This window comes from Amphiura filiformis, chromosome 1, assembly GCF_039555335.1.
Source record: "Amphiura filiformis chromosome 1, Afil_fr2py, whole genome shotgun sequence".
In the NCBI taxonomy this organism is placed as follows: domain Eukaryota; kingdom Metazoa; phylum Echinodermata; class Ophiuroidea; order Amphilepidida; family Amphiuridae; genus Amphiura; species Amphiura filiformis.
In genome coordinates, this window is record NC_092628.1 from 59,623,141 (window position 1) to 59,644,483 (window position 21,343).

At 40.1% G+C, this 21,343-nt stretch overlaps 1 protein-coding gene across 1 annotated transcript; it reads right to left on the reverse strand.

Annotated features, from left to right (window-relative positions):
* Positions 1–12,771: 12,771 nt before the first annotated feature.
* LOC140149910 (uncharacterized) lies at positions 12,772–19,604 on the reverse strand. Its single transcript, XM_072171927.1, has 2 exons — positions 19,279–19,604; positions 12,772–16,660 (listed from the first exon to the last, which is right to left on the reverse strand). Exon 2 carries the CDS (start codon positions 16,658–16,660, stop codon positions 14,828–14,830), a length of 1,833 nt encoding a protein of 610 aa, XP_072028028.1. The 5' UTR covers positions 19,279–19,604; the 3' UTR covers positions 12,772–14,827.
* Between the last annotated feature and the right edge of the window lie 1,739 nt (positions 19,605–21,343).

A 21,343-nucleotide genomic window follows, 5' to 3' on the forward strand; every position in this document is an offset into this window, starting at 1 on the left:
GCGAAGTTGTGGCGGCAAGTTTTTTTATATTTAAATTCATGCATTTATACACAGTTAGGTGGGGAAGGTTTTTTTTTGTTTTTTTAGTGTTGGTGGGGAAAGTTTTTTTGCTCATGGAGTGGGGAAGTTTTTTTTTGAAAAACTTCCTACTCCCCCTGAGTATCAAATGGTGCGTCCCTAAACCTGCCGGTCTTCTGTCACGTATGCACAGCACAATCCTCGTTATCCTCCTTGAACTCAAGGCGGGCTCAAGACTCAAGGCTGATCGATTCATAAATGCTGACTAATAAAATCAATGACACGTCTACTGGTCAGAAAAGATGATTTTACAATAAAATTCTTAGTTTCCTGTTTCCCGCGTGCGTCCAAAGTAGAGCATTGCAAAATATTGAATTATTTTATTTTTATTTTGGATTTTGGATGTACCATTACTTAAAGATTCACATGCACATCTGGATTTATTAATGAAGTTTTGAAAACAACCCATAATTTTATTGACTTTTTATGGAACTACATAATCTGATAATTGAGTTATGTGGCCTCCAGACAGAACCAAAGTCCAGACACTATTTATACAAGAGTCTGATGTGAGGACAAGGTTACTGGACTGCTACCCAAACATTCACCATGTTCACTGGCCAAAGTAGCCTGAATGATTTTACACCAGTTTGCAGGTCTAAAAGTACAAAACATTGCCGGACAACATTGAAACATGCAGGGAGAATAGTTAACATTGATGTACGGAAATAAATAATCCCAAACATACTTTCTATCAGCATCGCTTGTTTTATTGAACTACTGATATTGTGGATATTAGCCCTCAACATGCTCAAATTCAGTCCTGATTATTTCTTCAAACTATTCCTACTTTTTCAATTTCACTGACAACTTCATGAAAATGATTGGTAAGGTGATATTTGTTCATATAGGCATATGTTCCATTTATTTTAGTCCTCTTGACCATAGACAGAGACTAAAAAAGAAAACCATAAGGACTCAAGTGTGGTTTGGAGGGATGTGCTGCTGAGAATTTTTGAAAGTAAACCCACCTATCCATACCAATTTTCCAAGGGCAAGAAATTTGATCTAGTCATGCTAGTGTGTTACAATTTTTCAAAAAATGTTGGCTACAGTTTGCCAAATTGAGCCATTTTGCTGGAAAATTAATATGTTTGAGGCACGTCCCAATTATGGTCACATGCACTAAGGACCTGCCTGGAGAGAAAAACACATTGACAACTTATGTACATGTAGTTTAATGCAATTTATTTTAAACAGAAAATATATTACCCTTACAGCTAGTCTAGCATGTTACATGTACAATGAAAATAATAAAGCTCATTTAAAGGGCATTTCGTGATCCACAGCCTCATCCCCCACTTTTCTCAAAAAAAGTTGAGATTTTTATATCACTGGAAACCTCTGGCTACATAATGTTTATGTACAAAATATTTCTTGCAGATTAATTCGTTTTGCAAAGATATCGTGAAATTTGAATTTCGTTCTGGTGCACCAGAACGAAATTACAACGCATTGTCTATATGGAGCAGTGTAATACACATAATCATGCATAACTCGCAAACGCAAAATCGGAATCAACTGAAATTTTGGGAATAAGCTTTTTCGTGGATATGTACTGAAAAATGTCATAAAAAGAGGATGCTAGGATCACGAAATACTCCTTTAAGGGCTGGGGTATGAACGTTTGGACAGTATTTATTTTGGGACATTAGAGCACATCCGACATATCGAATTGCATTATGAATACGAAGAATGTCATTCTGATATCAAATAATTTTGATTTTTTGAAATTCGCAATTTAATGCACATTTTATGGCAAATCATTAAAAATTGATATTTTTGATATTTAACAGTACTTGAAGTAAACTTTATAAATCTGATGATTTATACTTGAAGTGTATGTAGGTGGGATGAAAAGCCGACGATCAATTGAAAATTTTGACCTTTCGTATTGAAGATGTGGATTTTTTTCCCAAAACACCAAAAAAAATTAGGTCTTTTTGGGAAAAAAATTTTCATATTAAAAATACAAAACATCTTGAATTTTTTTTTCTTTTTTTTTTAGGTTAGGTCAACCATGAATGATCCTAGCATCTAGGTCTAGGTCCAAATTTTTTTTGAAATTCGAGTATAATCCCACCCCCCAATTGTGAAAAATGTTCACCTAAAAAACGGGTGGGACTATACTCGGACCAATACGGTACTAGTATTCCTTTTCATTTCAGCAGGGGATACTTCAACAAAATGTAATAACCGAAAACATGCTAATGGTACATGTACTTGGAGAATTTTTGAAACAATTTTGAATGCACTTTGTAACTTGAATGGAGCACGAAATACAGAATTAACTTGTTTAATTTGTCTCATCTAAAAGTATAATTTTTACATCGAACAGTTTTAGGAACCATTTCAAGAACCCATGGTGTATGATGTGTCACAAAATAATTTAACACTGAATTAATGTTACTTATAGTAAAAATACAAATACTGTGTTTTTGCTTTCACTAATTCATGGACACTCACAGTAAGTAATATTTGATACAACAAATGTAAATTTTCAATTCAGATTGTCTATCCAGTTATATCTGATGATGCTGACGTAGTTATCAAGTTATCCCAGCGCAAGTGTAAAAAAATAAAATTGTTTATAAATTGCTTAAGGGTAGACGAGGTATTGTTGGTCGAAGCAACCTAAAAATCGATTTTCATTATAGATAAATATATTATTGAAAAATAACACCTTGATGTTTTGCAAAAGTTCATTTTACAAATCGTATTGTTGTTAATGAGTTATGTACGTTTTACAAAAGTGTTGTTGTTTCAGCCCTCTTTACAACGTAACTCAAGAACCGCAGCACCTATAAAAGTATATCTGTGATATTTTAATTCTTCTACACGCTCGCTATGAATTGAGCAATGAAGTTTTTGCCAAAGCTCACTACCATGACTACCATTCATAAGATGCTGTGAACTACCAAATCACAACAGTTTAAAATAATTAATAACCAAAAGCATTAGCCTGGTCAATTACTGGCAGGTTTGTGCAGGAACTAAATACCAACAATCTATTATAATCCTACTATAATTCACCAGACTCTGTCTGTTTGTTTGTTTGTGTCTTTGTGTGTCTGTTTGTCTGTCCGCCTCTTTTCTCGGAGACTGGGAGTCGCGCGTTCCTCAAACTTGGTGGGTGGGTGTATCTTGACCCCAGGCAGAACGAGTTTCTATTGGTTGGTGGGTCAAGGTCACCCAAGGTCATCCAGGGGTCATCTCAGGTCAAATGTCGCATGAGCATGAAACTTGGTAGGTACAGTCAACATTTAGAGCACAATTTTTCCAAGGTCATTTTGGGGTCATCCGGGGTCATCTCAGGTCAAATTACTCATTTTGGGGTCATACGGGGTCAAATTAGCAAAAACTAATATCTATATAATAATACGCTATCGTCTATCTGTCTATCTGTCTATCTATCTGTCTATCTATCTGTCTGTGTGTCTGTCCGCCTATTTTCTCGGAGACTAGGGGTCGCACGTTCCTCAAACTTGGTGGGTGGGTGCAGCTTGACCCCATACAGATCAAGTTTGTATTGGTTAGTGGGTCAAGGTCACCCGAGGTCATCCAGGGGTCAAAATAGTAAAAACTGTTTTTCTCGGAGACTGGGGGTCGCACGTTCCTCAAACTTGACGGGTGGGTGCGTCTTGACCCGGGACAGAACGAGTTTGTATTGGTTAGTGGGTCAAGGTCACCAGAGGTCATCTAGGGGTCAAATTAGTAAAAACTGTCATATGGGCATGCAACTTGGTGGGTAGGTGCATCTTGACCTAAGACGGAGAAAGTTTGTATTGGTTAGTGGGTCAAGGTCACCCAGGGGTCATCTGAGGTCAAATTAGTAACAACTTCTTTCCGCCTATTTTCTCGGAGACTAGGGGTCGCACGTTCCTCAAACTGGGTGCATCTGGACCTCAGACAGAACAAGTTTGTTTCGGTAAGTGGGCCAAGGTCATCCAGGGGTCATATGAGGTCAAATTAGTAAAAACTATCGTATGGGCATGAAACTTGGTGGGTACAGTCAACTTTTAGAGTCAAATTTTTGGACGGTCATTTTGGGGTCATCCGGGGTCACCCAGGTGTCATCTGAGGTCAAAATAGTAACAAATGTCGTATGGCCATGAAACTTGGTGGGTACAGTCAACTTTTAGAGTCAAATTTTTTGACGGTAATTTTGGGGTCATCCAAGGTCAAATTACTAAAACTGTCGTATGGGCATGAAACGTGGTGGGTACAGTCAACATTTAGAGCCAAATTTTGGAAGGTCATTTTGAGATCACAAGGGGTCATCTGAGGTCAAATTAGTAAAAACTGTCCTATTGGCATAAAACTTGGTGGGTAAAGTCACCATCAGCCAGGTAATCGCGACAGCCGAGAACCGCCAAATACGGGTAACCGCCTAGTCTATATAATAATACGCATCGTCTATCTGTCTGTGTGTCTATCTGTCTGTGTATCTGTGTGTCTGTCCGCCTATTTTCTCGGAGACTAGGGGTCGCACGTTCCTCAAACTTGGTGGGTGGGTGCAGCTTGACCCCATACAGAACAAGTTTGTATTGGTTAGTGGGTCAAGGTCACCCAAGGTCATGCAGGGGTCAAATTAGTAAAAACTGTTTTTCTCGGAAACTGGGGGTCACACGTTCCTCAAACTTGATGGTTGGGTGCGTCTTGACCCGGGACAGAACAAGTTTGTATTGGTTAGTGGGTCAAGGTCACCAGAGGTCATCTAGGGGTCAAATTAGTAAAAACTGTCATATGGGCATGCAACTTGGTAGGTAGGTGCATCTTGACTTAAGACAGAACAAGTTTGTATTGGTTAGTGGGTCAAGGTCACCCAGGGGTCATCTGAGGTCAAATTAGTAAAAACTGTTTTCTGCCTATTTTCTCGCAGACTAGGGGTCGCACGTTCCTCAAACTTGGTGGGTGGGTGCGTCTGGACCTCAGACAGAACAAGTTTGTTTCAGTTAGTGGGCAAAGATCACGCGAGGTCATCCAGGGGTCATCTGAGGTCAAATTAGTAAAAACTGTCGTATGGGCATGAAACTTGGTGGGTACAGTCAACTTTTAGAGTCAAATTTTGGACGGTCATTTTGGGGTCATCTGGGGTCACCCAGGGTCATCTGAGGTCAAATTAGTAAAAAATGTCGTATGGGCATGAAACTTGGTGGCTACAGTCAACTTTTAGAGTCAAATTTTTGGACGGTCATTTGGGGTCATCTGGGGTCATCCAAGGTCAAATTACTAAAAACTGTCGTATGGGCATGAAACGTGGTGGGTACAGTCAACATTTAGAGCCAAAGTTTGGAAGGTCATTTCGAGGTCACATGGGGTCATCTGAGGTCAAATTAGTAAAAACTGTCCTATGGGCATAAAACTTGGTGAGTACAGTCACCATCAGCCAGGTAATCGCGACAGCCGAGAACCGCCAAATACGGGTAACCGCCTAGTGGGCATGAAACCTGGTGGGTACAATCAACATTTAGACCCAAATTTTTGGAATGTCATTTTGGGGTCATCCAGGGGTCAAATTACTAAAACCTGTCGTATGGGCATGAAACTCAAGTCAACATTTAGAGCACAATTTTTCCAAGGTCATTTTGGGGTCATCCGGGGTCATCTCAGGTCAAATTACTCATTTTGGGGTCATACGGGGTCAAATTAGCAAAAACTAATATGGGCATGAAACCTGGTGGGTACAATCAACATTTAGACCCAAATTTTTGGAATGTCATTTTGGGGTCATCCAGGGGTCAAATTACTAAAACCTGTCGTATGGGCATGGAACTTAAGTGGGTACAGTCAACATTTAGACCTCAATTTTTGGAAAGTCATTTTGGGGTCATCCGGGGTCATCTCAGGTCAAATTACTAAAAACTGTCGCATGGGCATGAAACTTGGTGGGTACAGTCAACATTTAGAGCACAATTTTTCCAAGGTAATTTTGGGGTCATACGGGGTCAAATTAGCAAAAACTAATATGGGCATGAAACCTGGTTTTTCCAAGGTCATTTTGGGGTCATACGGGGTCAAATTAGCAAAAACTAATATGGGCATGAAACCTGGTCTATATAATAATACTGGTAGTCTGTGACTCTGTCTGTGACTCTGTCTGTCCGCCTATTTTCTCGGAGACTAGGGGTCGCACGTTCCTCAAACTTGGTGGGTGGGTGCAGCGTGACCCCAGACAGAACAAGTTTGTATTGGTTAGTGGTTCAAGGTCACCCGAGGTCATCCAGGGGTCAAATTAGTAAAAACTGTTTTTCTCAGAGACTGGGGGTCGCACGTTCCTCAAACTTGACGGGTGGGTGGCACTGGGTGCGTCTTGAACCGGGACAGAACAAGTTTGTATTGGTAAGTGGGTCAAGGTCACCAGAGGTCATCCAGAGGTCAAATTAGTAAAAACTGTCATATGGGCATGCAACTTGGTGGGTAGGTGCATCTTGACCTAAGACGGAACAAGTTTGTATTGGTTAGCAGGTCAAGGTCACCCAGGGGTCTCTGAGGTCAAATTAGTAAAACTGTTTTCCCCCCATTTTCTCGGAGACTAGGGGTCGCACGTTCCTCAAACTTGGTGGGTGGGTGCATCTGGACCTCAGACAGAACAAGTTTGTTTCGGTAAGTGGGCCAAGATCACCAGAGGTCATCCAGGGGTCATCTGAGGTCAAATTAGTCAAAACTGTCGTATGGGCATGAAACTTGGTGGGTACAGTCAACTTTTAGAGTCAAATTTTTGGACAGTCATTTTGGGGTCATCCGGGGTCACCCAGGGGTCATCTGAGGTCAAAATAGTAAAAAATATCATATGGGCATGAAACTTGGTGGGTACAGTCAACTTTTAGAGTCAAATTTTTGGACAGTCATTTTGGGGTCATCCAAGGTCAAATTACTAAAAGCTGTTGTATGGGCATGAAACGTGGTGGGTACAGTCAACATTTAGAGCCAAATATTGGAAGGTCATTTCGAGGTCACAAGGGGTCGTCTGAGGTCAAATTAGTAAAAACTGTCCTATGGGCATAAAACTTGGTGGGTACAGTCACCATCAGCCAGGTAATCGCGACAGCCGAGAACCGCCAAATACGGGTAACCGCCTAGTCTTACTATAATTCACCAGAATCTGTTTGTTTGTTTGTCTGTCCGCCTCTTTTCTCGGAGACTAGGGGTCGCACATTCCTCAAACTTGGTGGGTGGGTGCAGCTTGGTATGAGGAAGAACAAGTTTATATTGGTTAGTGGGTCAAGGTCACCCAAGGTCATCCAGGGGTCAAATTAGTAAAAACTTTTTCTCGGAGACTGGGGGTCGCACGTTCCTCAAACGGGTGGATGCGTCTTGACCCGGGACAGAACAAGTTTGTATTGGTTAGTGGGTCAAGGTCACCAGAGGTCATCTAGGGGTCAAATTAGTAAAAACTCATGGGCATGAAACTTGGTGGGTAGGTGTATCTTGACCTAGGACAGAACAAGTTTGTATTGATTAGTGGGTCAAGGTCACCCAGGGGTCATCTGAGGTCAAATTAGTAAAAACTGTTTTCCGCCTATTTTCTCGAAGACTAGGGGTCGCACGTTCCTCAAACTTGGTGGATGGGTGCATCTGGACCTCAGACAGAACAAGTTTGTTTCAGTTAGTGGGCCAAGATCACCCGAGGTCATCCTGGGGTCATCTGAGGTCAAATTAATAAAAACTATCGTATGGGCATGAAACTTGGTGGGTACAGTCAACTTTTATAGTCAAATTTTTGGAAGGTCATTTTGGGGTCATCCGGGGTCATCTAAGGTCAAATTAGTAAAAGCTGTCCTATGGGCATAAAACTTGGTGAGTACAGTCACCATCAGCCAGGTAATCGCGACAGCCGCGAACCGCCAAATACGGGTAACCGCCTAGTTATAATAATACGCATCGTCTGTCTATCTGTCTGTATTTCTCGGAGACTAGGGGTCGCACGTTCCTCAAAGTTGGTGGGTGGGTGCATCTTGACCTGAGCCAGAACAAGTTTGTTTTGGTTAGTGGGTCAAGGTCACCCGAGGTCATCTGAGATCAAATTGGTAAAACTGTTTTTCTCTGAGACTTGGGGTCGCGTATGTTCCTCAAACTTGGTGGGTGGATGCATCTTGACCCAAGACAGAACAATTTTGTATTTTTAGTGGGTCAAGGTCACCGAAGGCCATCCAGGGGTCATCTGAGGTCAAATTAGTAAAAACTGTCATATGGGCATGAAACTTGGTGGGTGGGTGCATCTTGACCCAAGACGGAACAAGTTTGTTTTGGTTAGTGGGTCAAGGTCACCAGAGGTCATCTGAGATCAAATTGGTAAAAACTGTTTTTCTCGGAGACTAGGGGTCGCATGTTCCTCAAACTTGGTGGGTGGGTGCACCTTGACCCGAGCCAGAACAAGTTTGTTTTGGTTAGTGGGTCAAGGTCACCCGAGGTCATCTGAGATCAAATTGGTAAAAACTGTTTTTCTCGGAGACTAGGGGTCGCATGTTCCTCAAACTTGGTGGGTGGGTGCACCTTGACCCGAGGCAGAACAAGTTTGTATAGGTTAGTTGGTAAACCTCACCCAAGGTCATCCAGGGGTCATCTGAGGTCAAATTTGTAAAAACTGTCATATGGGCATGAAACTTGGTGGGTACAGTCAACATTTAGAGCGAAATTTTTGGAAGGTCATTACAGGGTCACCAAGGGTCATCTGAGGCCAAATTAGTAAAAACTGTCGTATGTGCATGAAACTTGGTAGGTACAGGCACCATTTAGAGCCTAATTTTTGGAAGGTCATTTCAGGGTCACCAGGGGTCATCTGAGGTCAAATTAGTAAAAACTGTCGTATGGGCATGGCATTTGGTGGGTACAGTCGCCATCGGACAGGTAATTGTGATAGCCGAGAACCGCCGAGACAGAACAAGTTTGTATTGGTTAGTGGGGAAAGGTCACCCAAGGTCATCCAGGGGTCAAATAAGTCTCGGAGACTGGGGGTCGCACGTTCCTCAAACTTGACGGGTGGGTGTGTCTTGACGCGGGACAGAACAAGTTTGTATTGGTTAGTGGGTCAAGGTCACCAGAGGTCATCTAGGGGTCAAATTAGTAAAAACTGTCATATGGGCATGCAACTTGGTGGGTAGGTGCATCTTGACCTAAGACGGAGCAAGTTTGCATTGGTTAGTGGGTCAAGGTCACCCAGGGGTCATCTGAGGTCAAATTAGTAAAAACTGTTTTCCGCCTATTTTCTCAGAGACTAGGGGTCGCATATTCCTCAAACTTGGTGGGTGGGTGCATGTGGACCCAGACAGAACAAGTTTGTTTCGATTAGTGGGCCAAGATCACCCGAGGTCATCCAGGGGTCAAATTAGGAAAAACTGTCGTATGGGCATGAAACTTTGTGGGTACAGTCAACTTTTAGAGTCAAATTTTGGATGGTCATTTTGAGGTCATCTGGGGCCACCCAGGGGTCATCTGAGGTCAAATTAGTAAAAAATGTTGTATGGGCATGAAACTTGGTGGGTACAGTCTACTTTTAGAGTCAAATTTTTGGACTGTCATTTTGGGGTCATCCAAGGTCAAATTACTAAAAACTTTTGTATGGGCATGAAACGTGGTGGGTACAGTCAACATTTGGAGCAAAATTTTGGAAGGTCATTTCGAGGTCACAAGGGGTCATCTGAGGTCAAATTAGTAAAAACTGTCCTATGGGCATAAAACTTGGTGAGTACAGTCACCATCAGCCAGGTAATCGCGACAGCCGAGAACCGCCAAATACTGGTAACTGCCTAGTTACTAAATATTTATATTAGGATTTGGGCAGGTAACCTTGTCCTTACATATCACAATGTTCTTTTAGATGGTTGGGACCTTGGTGAGTTGGATACTTTTTGCTCTTAGTAGAGACTTTGCGAAATGAAGTTAGAAACAAGCAGGTGCATAACATTTATATATATAACATGTCATAGATTGTGCCTGGTAAGAGAAGGGGTAGGGAGGAGGAGAGGGAGGGCATTGAAAGTGGACAGGGAGGTGCTTTGCTGGTAGCCAGGGGGGCAGCTCCCCAGTGGGACATCTTGTCCTCCTTCTTGACCCTCCCCTTTTGGATGCTGGCCGCTGTGATATTTTTACGCTTTTAGGCCTTTTTCTGCCATTTTAAGCCCATTTTGTAAAAACGTTTCCCTTTGAGAATCAGCCCACGCCCTCCTAACAGAAAAACCCTGACAAAGTCACTAAGGAGGGACATGAGTGCGAGTGGGTAATTATAGGAGGGTCAAATTTGATAGAGTGAGTACAGATAGAGGGGAGAAGGAGGGGGGAAATATGGAGAAAGTCGGGAAGGTGAAACAAGAGGGGAAGGGGAGAGAGATTCCGAAGGAAGGGAATTGAAAGAAATAAAGAATATGTATTTCATTAGGCTTTGCGTAGTAATTGGAATATGAAATTGATAAAGCTGACGAGCCTTTATTAAATAATAAATAGGCCGATAGGCCTATTACTCGGGGAGCTAGGGCCACTTTCTGTGCACCCCCACAGGACCAAACCAAACCAACTTTTTAGGTTCCTGAGATGACCCCAAAACATAATCAGGATGTTCCCAAAAATATAAACTGGCCCCAAGGGGGGTAAAAGGTCATCGAACTTTGCATAGGGTCAAAATTTCAAACTTGCTCAAATTGTGTTGAAAACTATTCCAATGTATTCCCTAGTCACAAGGATTCAGAAAATGTATAGTTTGACATATCTAGGATGTACTAGCTGTTCTTGAGTTATAACCAAAAAGGTCAAAGGTCACATCAAAGTGCTCCGATTTTGCCAAAAGAGGTGTCAAAATTTTCGTTTTGATGAAACAAATCAAATAAGGATAGGATTACACCATCTTGGATGTTTCGTTACTTAGGTAATACAGCAAAATAGGTCAAGGTCAATAGGCCTCAATATGGTAGGGCCTATTTTGCTGTGTTACCTAGGTAACGAAACATCCAAGATGGTGTAATCCTATCCTTATTTGATTTGTTTCATCAAAACAACAATTTTGACACCTCTTTTGGCAAAATCGGAGCACTTTGTTGTTTTCGACCCCTATAGAGGCAAAAATGTGACCTTTGACCTTTTTGGTTATAACTCAAGAACGATACGTCCTAGATAGGTCAAACTATACGTTTTCGGAATCCTTGTGACTAATACATTGGAATGGTTTTTAACACAATTTGAGCAAGTTTAAAATTTTGACCCTATGACCTTTTACCCCCTTGGGGCCAGTTTATATTTTTGGAAACATCCTGATTATGTTTTGGGGTCATCTCAGGAACCTAAAAAAGTTGGTTTGGTTTGGTCCTGTGGGGGTGCACAGAAAGTGGCCCTATAGCTCCCCGAGTATATAATTATCGTAAGAATATTAATTATTAATATTCTTACGATAATTTAATTGAAACGTATAGCTAGTTTCAAAATAATATGATAAGGAGATTAATGCTGGGTCCCGACATAATCCTCGTTGAGTGGTATCGCGAGTTCATTCATGTTTACTCAAACGAAGCTCTTAAGGTAGAGTCTTTTGTCTTGAAGTGGGACTAATAACCACTTGACTTAACAAAAGAGAGACATTTTGATGTAGTCAGTTACAAGCTCTTACACATACACATGCTCTTCTTTTGAACGCACATGATACACGTCCCGAGTTTATGAGCGACAATACGCTGTTGTTGCAGTAACCAACTATACGTTCGCGTTGGAGTAAAGTTGCCGTTCCAGTTAAAGTAAATTTTCTAACTTCATTTCGCAAAGTCTCTAGTATATCAAAGGGCTGATGTTGCCTTTTACTTAACAGGGGTGTCTATTCTTCCATTAATCGCCCCCAAATGTGACCCGGCAGCACAAATGAGCCGTAAATTCCCTAAATTGTATTCCGAGTTACGGTGTAAAATGTGTACGAAGGTCATATTCATCGGTAACTTAAGCTGGCCCGACATCCGTCTCATTTCGATAGTCAAAACTAATCAATAATCCTATTGTTGAAGTGGATAATAAGCTTCTACCTTAGATGGCTATAGAACTTTTAATAGCTCTGGTCTTTGTTTGCTTATATTGCTAAATCCTGTTCAAGTGATGGGTTACCAGGTATTGTATTTTGTACAGGTATGCATAACCAACAATTAACAATGAGAGAACTTTCTTAAACCTCGTTGACTTGGGGATGATTTGAAATGACCGCCAATTATGACTGTTTGATATTTACTGCCAACAATGTGGAAAAAGAGACACATGTAAAAACGTAAAAAGCTATAATTTTGTTGAAGGAGCAAAGTTTAACAAACCATAACCCCGCTTCTGGATATCGTTTGAAGTCAAATGATATACCATTTTAAAGTTTATGATGTTTATTTTTTAAACACGAAATAAAACAAAATTGACAGGGGGAGGAATTTACGGCTCATTCGCCGTGGATGGTCACAAATTACATTTTCGTAATTTTGAGTTTTTAATGGGGGGGGGGTAAGAGTTCTGATGTGTAATTCTAGTTTTAAACAGTAAAAACAAACATTACACTGAGCATGTAACAATTTATTCATTGAACAGTAACAATCTATTTCTATAAAGCAATCTGAAATTTGGCAGTTAAGATTTAACATCTGATTGGAAGTACTTTTTGAAAGTTTTGAAAGTTCTTTCTAAGATTATAAAGGTTTTTTTTAAAATATATAATATATTGTGTAAAGAATTTGTATTTATTAAAGGAGTATTTCGTGATCCTAGCATCCTCTTTTTATGACATTTTTCAGTACATATCCACGAAAAAGCATATTCCCAAAATTTCAGTTGATTCCGATATTGCGTTTGCGAGTTATGCATGATTATGTGTATTACACTGCTCCATAGACAATACGTTGTAATTTCGTTCTGGTGCACCAGAACGAAATTCAAATTTCACGATATCTTTGCTAAACGAATTAATCTGCAAGAAATATTTTGTACATAAACATTATGTAGCCAGAGGTTTCCAGTGATATAAAAATCTCAACTTTTTTGAGAAAAGTGGGGGATGAGGCTGTGGATCACGAAGTGCCCCTTTAAGAAAGTATTGCATACATTGTGTGCATGCAATATTTAAATTGCCATCCACATTCATTATGTTATTTCAGCTTATTCCAAATATATAAACATTTATAAATAAAACTATATACATGTATCAGACTTGTATTGCTGTGTGAGATAAATTTCTATGCCATGATGTACAGGTCATCGGCATCGTAGGGTTCAGCTGAATACTTGTCAAAAGTTATGGTGGTGGTGCATTGCACTTTCGAACATTCAGCAGTTTCAGCCTCTAGGTTTATCAAAAGTTGTAACATGGTGTTATGGCACACAAGGGTCCTCAAGAAATTACTAACCTTATTACTGAAGGATAACCAGGCAGATCAACTATATCACTCTTAATGTTGGTCTACTTTTTTGGCGTAGTGGTAAAAGCCTAACAATTCCCGCCGATTACGAGCTGCTCAAAGTATATGGTAATATATATCGTGATTATAATATTTTATAATAATAATATTTCTTCATTTGTGCTACTGTAATATAGCCTGATTATAATATTTTATAATAATATTATTCCTTCACCATGCAATTTCATCTTTTAATCTTACAAATCAACTATACATATGTAGGTACAAAAATAGTAGTTCCTAAACCTCATTAAAGATCCACTCAATCATTTAAAAATCCATGAAGTATTTCTATAAGATCTGACTTGGTAGTATTGTAGCTTTGCCTATTATCTAAAGTCATCCAACCAAAACTGAAATCATTTGCTTTGGTAAGGCAGTGTTCTGTTTAGTGAAACATTTTTCATGAGTAGCCTCTTCACTCCACCAGGCTGTATAAATCTTGCTACTGTATTGTAACCTAGCTCCTCTCCCTAATGATACATGTACACATGTCCCATTGAATCATATTAGTAGATGCTTTTACACAAATACACCAGTTTCATCTACATAATATGAGGAGTTCATTTGCAAATATCTGATATATCCATTTTTCTCAATTTGAGATATATTGGCAAATATAACTGATCTAGCAAATACTAAGAATAATGTACTCTTTCTGATCATATCTTGGAATTTTATAGCGGGGTGTCAATTTAACACCATCATTATAGGGCACATGTTGAGATGTTGGGGCCTTTAATATCTCAAAAAGCTTGAAAATGGCGGATATCATGCTTTGCATAGAACTCGTCATACTGTTATGATTAGATTGTCCAAAGCTAAGGCCAAAAACTTATAATAGTATGTCTCAAAGCTTGCGAATGCGGATTACAGAATACGATTTTTCTTTCCTCAAACCTTAAGTCAAAATAAGTTTGAGATGCTTATACTTACATGTATACACAATGAAATATCATCACTATCACAAAATACCAACAAGGCTTTTAACATTTTTAACATTTTTATTGACATTTTTGGGTATTTTTGTTTTTAAAAATTTGCAGGAAAACTAAATTGGAAAATTCCTCCAAGACAAATGTACATCACAAAATTATGTGTGGGGCAGCTTTGAGACATACTTGTTTTTGCCTGACATTTTTTGTTCAATCGTCACTCCAAAGCAAATACTTTGACTCCACTCTCATTTCCTGTCCATCTTCCCTGGCTCACCAGCAACTTGGGACGACCATCTTCTTCACTTGATGTAATCCCCGTACCCCAGCTGACTATATTAGCGATCATACCCAAATACTTCCCAGTCGATGCACAGAAGCAGTACACACCACTGTTAAGAGCAAAGTTGTTCACAAAGATAAGATCATGAGCGACGCAGAGTCCTGTAGGATACCACATGTCTGGCGATAATCCTGTAGGTATGCTACAGTTATGAAGGAGTATCCTTCTTGATCGTACATATTCACAGCATGTTCTTCATAGGAACTTGCTACGATAACTGATTGAGCTGTCACCTGGATATACCATGGTTGTATATCCACTTGTATGCTACTTATATGTGTACCATCCAGACGATGCTTACTGATGTATTTGGATTTGATGTCACCAACAAGAACATGTTGAGTGGCAGCATCAACAGTGATGCCAATAAGACTGGATTCTTCATCTTCCTGATTGGAAGGCACGTTGCTAGGAGATACTGCAGGAAACTTATATTGCAAGGTACCATCAGCATTGAAGACTTCCACCAAATCTGCAAGCCCAGTGACAAAGTAGAGGCCATTAGCACTAACAGCAATCCCATGAGTACCTCCACTATTTGACCTTCCCCTTGTACCTTGTATTGGAAATTTAAACTCCCCCAGTTTGTTGTACACAGCGACTCGACAGGCTCCAATATCTGCAACAGCAATATCACTGTTTGGATGAACTACAATACCTCTACCTTGGTTTATCTGACGATGAGAAGCGAAGTGCTTCAGTAACACCCATGTACCCAACTCTTCACTACGCCTTGGGGTAAGATAACCAAGAGGTGGAACTGAACAGCTGCTTGATGAACTCGAGTAAGCAGCAAACCTTACTCCTGCAGATTCATTGCAGAATTTTGCAGGTTTCAAATTGGCCAGCTGTTGAAGTGTATCAGTTAATGTTGCATAAAGTTCAGCAGTAGCATAAAAGGAGCTTGAGCTTGTCGCTTGACTGACCATATCAAGAGCATTCTTAAGGCGAGCTTGGTGGAACAGAAGGTCTTCAAGGTGCTTATTCATTGCAGTAGATTGCTCCATTTCATGCCTCTTCAGTGACTTATCAAGATCCTGCTTTCTCTTATCAAGTGTCACCAACATCTGTGCTCGTGCGACCTGTGAGGACTCATCGATTCCATCAAAGGCTTTCTGTACAGAGTCTTTGAACTCATCTTTTGTCTTTTTCGCTTCATCAATCGCATCACCGATTTCTTTCGTCATCTGTTGACACTGCTCTGCTAGTTCCTTGATTCGTTCTTGTTGATTAGTGTCACTCCCTGGTAGATCTACGTAAGTATGACTTCCTGATGGGTGCGTTTCTTCACTACAAACTTTGCAAATTGGAATATTGCAAGTATAGCAAAACAGCTGCAGAGTCTCTCCCTTGTGCACTTCACAAAACTGCTCCTTGGGTTTGGAGTTAAAATCAACAGTCCCTGATTTCAACTCCTTCAAGGTGCAGACACGGTGGCTTTTGAGCACTCGAACAGTCTTGTGTGCATCATAACATTTCTCACAAAGAAAGTCCTTGCATTCTAGGCACCTGGCCACTGCTATTAAAGTAGAATCATTACATGATGTGCAAGGAATCAACTTCTCTTGCAGGGATCTCCTGTCCTTCAAAGTTGTTATGTAGAAATTGGACACAACCAAACTCTCTAGGCCAGAGGGTGGTATTTGGAAGCTCTTTTTACACATTGGACATTGGATTGACTTTCTAGGTACTTGGCTGCTTTGAGCTAGTCGTTGCATACAAGGAAAACAGAAAGAATGAAGGCATGGGAAAGCTCTAGGATCGGTCATCGTACGAAGACAGATGCTGCATTGGATGAGACCTGCAATTTCTTTGTCCTCCTCTTCATCTTGATCTTCTCTTCCTTGGTGCTGCTCACGCATGAACCGCTCAAATATTTTCTGACCAGGTTTATCTGCCATCTGAAAATTATATAAAAAATATTTACATTCATTGGCTGCAGTTCAATCAACTTTCAGTTTCAAGTCGTAATAGACTATGCCAGTTGAAATCCATACACCCTCTGTGGAAGTGACAACTGACAATATAGGGAAAATGGAGTGAGTATACATGACTAACCCTAACCCAACCAAGTCTCACTAAAGCTCACTCAGCAGGAAACAGACTAGGAGTGTGAGAGTTGATCAGTCAATTTGAGAAAGTACTACGATGTAGTACGAAACGTCATTGAGGTATGTTTATAACATCTTTATACCGAAATACTTTTGGATTTGTACACCAGAACTTTTGTAAATAATGCTCTATAAATGGTTAGGAAAACACTACAGAAATGTTCATATGCAAATTTTGCAAAAGGCAACTTTTTTGGAGACTTGATCATGAATTCATGTATACACTGTAGACATATATATAGTGAAAATTGCACTTTTCTTAAAGCTATACTCCCTAGCCCTAATATTCTGGTCATAGTAACTGTTTTTACTTTTACTACCACCTGGCACTTTACATTGAAAATGTGGGAGGGAATTGCATGAATAAACCAGAACAAAAGTAGAAAGCACTTCAATGGTTGAATGAACCAATACAAATGTGTGTTGGGTTGCTAATATAAATAACCACTTGAGAACACACAATTGTTGGTCATTTCTAAATACTGTATTACAGAAATGCGAATTGCACGCATTATCACAGTCTGTGGAAATCGCCGCCGTATTTGCATACTGAACATGCGCACAATTTGCTGTTTTGCAAAAGCAACTGGGTATAGACTGACCCCGAGACTGACGTCCTCAGTCGATCAACGTTCACTAGTAAGCATTACACACATCCTGGGAGCTCTCCACTAAACCAATGCATCATTCATGTTCCGATAAAAGAAGCCTTGTCTATATTTTGTGCTCCTATGTGGACAGACGCTACACATTAAAGACTGAATTAAAAAGACTAGTTTGCGTCTGACGTCATTGGTTGCTGACCTGCGCAGTACAGCATTTTTGGTCTGGATGACAGGACGTCATACGCAAACTAGTTTTTTTTAATTTGGTCTTCAATTATAGATGCTTGCTGTTTGTATGCATCTCCCTGAGTGCTTCTTCTTCTTCTTCTTCTTCTTGGTTGAGTCGGTAGATACAGATTATTAGCTGCAGTTCACCAACTTTTTGGGTCATGGTCGCGGATATATGGTGCGTGTCTGACGGTGTCTCTATCTAATTGTTCTGTTTGGTTGACTGTTGAGCCGGTTCTTGAAGCTATCAATTGTGCTTGCCTTGATTGTTTCTTCTCCTGTTGCGTTCCACTCCCTAATTGCTCTTGGAAAATAGCTGTACTTGTATGTGTTGAGTCTTGCATAAATTGGTTTATAATTGCTGCTGTTCTTCTTCCTGGTTCTTGTTTCTTTTATTAGCTCCATATGGTCGTTCTTGTTTATGCCCACCATGTTGTTTGTTATCTTATACATCATTGCTAGTCTTGCTTGCTTCCTTCTATCTTCCAATAAATCCCATCCTAACTCCTGTATCATCTTGGTCACACTACTTCTTTGCTTGAAGTCCCCATGCAAAATCTGGCAGCCTTACGCTGCACGGCTTCAAGTTGATTTATTGCTCCATCCTGGTATGGCCCCCAGACTGTGCTTGCATATTCGAGTATTGGCCGCACTAAAGCCATATATGCAGTTTCTTTAACTTCCTTGGTGCAGAACCATAGGTTTCTTCTGAGACAACCAAGCACCCTGTTTGCTTTAGAAATTGTGTTTTTCCTCTGTGTATTCCAATTGAGCTTGTTATCAATTTCTATTCCCAGGTATGGGTGCGATGACACTTCTTGCAGTTTTTCTGGCAAAAAGTATAATCCATATCCGGAGGTTGCATCTTGTTGCTAATTTTCATTATGTAGCATTTTGCTGCATTAAAGGACATCCCCATCTATTCTGCCATTCTTCAAGCTTTCTCAAGTCATCTTGAAGAGTTTGAAGGTCCTGCTGTGTTTTTGCTGCTGTGTAGATGACACAGTCATCCGCGAACATTCTTGCCTTGTTTGCAAGGTTATCTGGAAGATCATTTATATAGATCAAAAATCCAGTGGTCCTGTGACTGTACCTTGTGGTACGCTGGAAGTGACTTGCTTGGTTTCAGATGTGATCCCATCGCAAACAACTCTTTGTGTTCTTTCTGTTAAAAAGTGACGAATCCATTTTTGCAGATTCCCTCGGATTCCGTAGAAATCTAGCTTACTAAGCAGACGTTAGATGCGGCACTTTATCGAATGCCTTTTGAAATCTAGAATAGCCATGTGTACAGTTTCTCCCTCTTCCATACTTTTTGTCAGATCATTCAATGTCAGTATTAACTGGGTCTCTGTTGAATGCTTGGCCCGGAAACCATGCTGGTTATCAACTAGAATATTATGCTCTTCCAGATGATCCATGATGTGCGAATGCACTATGTGCTCTAATATTTTGCACACAACACTTGTTAAGGAGACAGGTCTATAGTTACTTGGTTTAGCCCTGTCACCTTTTTTAAATATAGGACATATGTCTGCCTGTCTCCATGTGTTCATGACTAAACTTTAAGCTTACCTTGGCTTTTAAGCTTTTACAAGCAAAGCTGATCGATTCATATAATGCTCAATAATAAATCAATTACACGTCTTCGAGTGAATACTTCATTCATGTAAAAATCATTTATTTTACAGGTCAGAAAAGATGATTTACATAAATCGCATCTGATCTTTGGCAGTTGTTTATTTCCGGGTAGGAAGCCAGCCGGGAGTTTCCCTGTGACCTTTGACCTTGTACCATGATTGCACAGTCAGACAGTGCCAGACCATTTGAAGGAAAGCAGCAAGAATTAACATACAAAAGAAAAGAGAAACAAATTTATGTGCCCAATTATGAGCCCTAAAAGGGGGGACAATAATAAACAAAAAATTTTTAAAAAGGGGGGAGAGCAAATTTTGGCAAGCCAAGGGGTGGGGCAAGCAATTTTTGGATTTTTGGCACAGTCATGGAGCCAGAAGACGGTGGCGTTGCCAGCACTTACTGAGGGGGAGGAGGCAGGGGGCAAGCCAACTTTTAAGGGGGCGCAGACTTTGACGAAAATTCCTGGCGAAAATTGTTTTTAAAAAAGTGCTAAAAATCTTACATATCAGGGCAGTCAGCAGGGGGGGGACTTCACACAGGGGGCAGCTCTCCCTCCTTGCCCCCTGGCTACACCACTGGGCCGGAGTGCCTTAAATAAAACTCTAAAATGGCTACGCTCGCAAAATATACGCCTATCTGGACTTTTTGGCAAACTGAGAAGGGGGTCTCATGATTATTGCATAGCCCCTATTATTTTGGAACCTTCTCACAACAGATAGTAAAATCTCTTGCATTGTCAAAATATTGTTAATGGACGAAAATATTTGTCCCTAAGTTCCTCCCTCCCCCACCTATTTAGATTCTTGAGCACCCTGGTGAAAAACATTTGGGGTTAACAATTTAGTTGGCAAACAATATTTCCATCTCCACACCCCTGTTCAACAATATCTGATTCCAAGCAATTGTGAAAAGTTGACAGCCCTGTATACCTTGGAGGGGGATTGGAAACAATTGGAAGGGGGGAATTAAAAACATTCACCTCTCAAAAACTGAAAATGGGTGTGTGGGGATTGTTCAGTCATTGAATTGACTCCTTTTTAGACTCCGTATCTCCCAATGACACCTTTTTAATATGCATTTTAACCCCCCCCCCCACACTTTGAAATCAACAGTCTTATTTAATTGTGGGACATGAAACCATTTGAAAGGCTAAAAGCAAATAAAAAATAACCCAAACACATTATTGTACAACAAATAATCCATTTTTAACTTTATTGGATTATACAAATCAGCAACCCTGCCGATATTTTAACAAAATAGTGTATTGAAACTTATATGTATAATACTCCCGGTTAATACTATACATACATGTTTTTATGTTTTAATTAATATCTTTATATCATACTGGGATAGTTACATAATAAGAAAAGGAAATAATTGTGTGTTCCTTTCTCCTATTCGCTCTTGAATACATTACAATAAAAGGAATTCTTTGAGTTTTGATTGCATGTATTTTGATACAGATCCGGAGGGGGGGGGGGGCACTTGTATTTTAAGGTGGACACCATGCTCAGTTACAAAAACAAGTAAAAAGGGTTGTTTTTCAGCATTGGGCAAGTACAGCGCTGTACCTGCTTAGGTGGTCAAAAACGCCAAAAATCAGGAAAAAGGGTATACTTTTCCAAGCAAAATACTTGCTTTAGTTACCAAAGTAAAGTCATAATATAATATTTGCTGAGGAAAACGCCCTCAATATTTTTCAAAATTCTGGTTTTTACATGATCATATTGTACTTTATTAAACATACATACCCTGCCAAAATCAAGATTATAGAATTTTGAATAAAATGAAGGAACCGTCATTTTATTATTACGATGGAAATATTAGTCGAACGCGTACACGATGTTCACTACACAGTACGTACATGGCGTGCGGAACGGATATACACATCAAAGGATAGTACCATAACACAACCGACGGAGTGATACACATTAGCGACATCGGCGCTGGTAGTAAATTCCAATTTTGTTTGCTTTACCTCAACTGTTCGGCTCAAAATTTA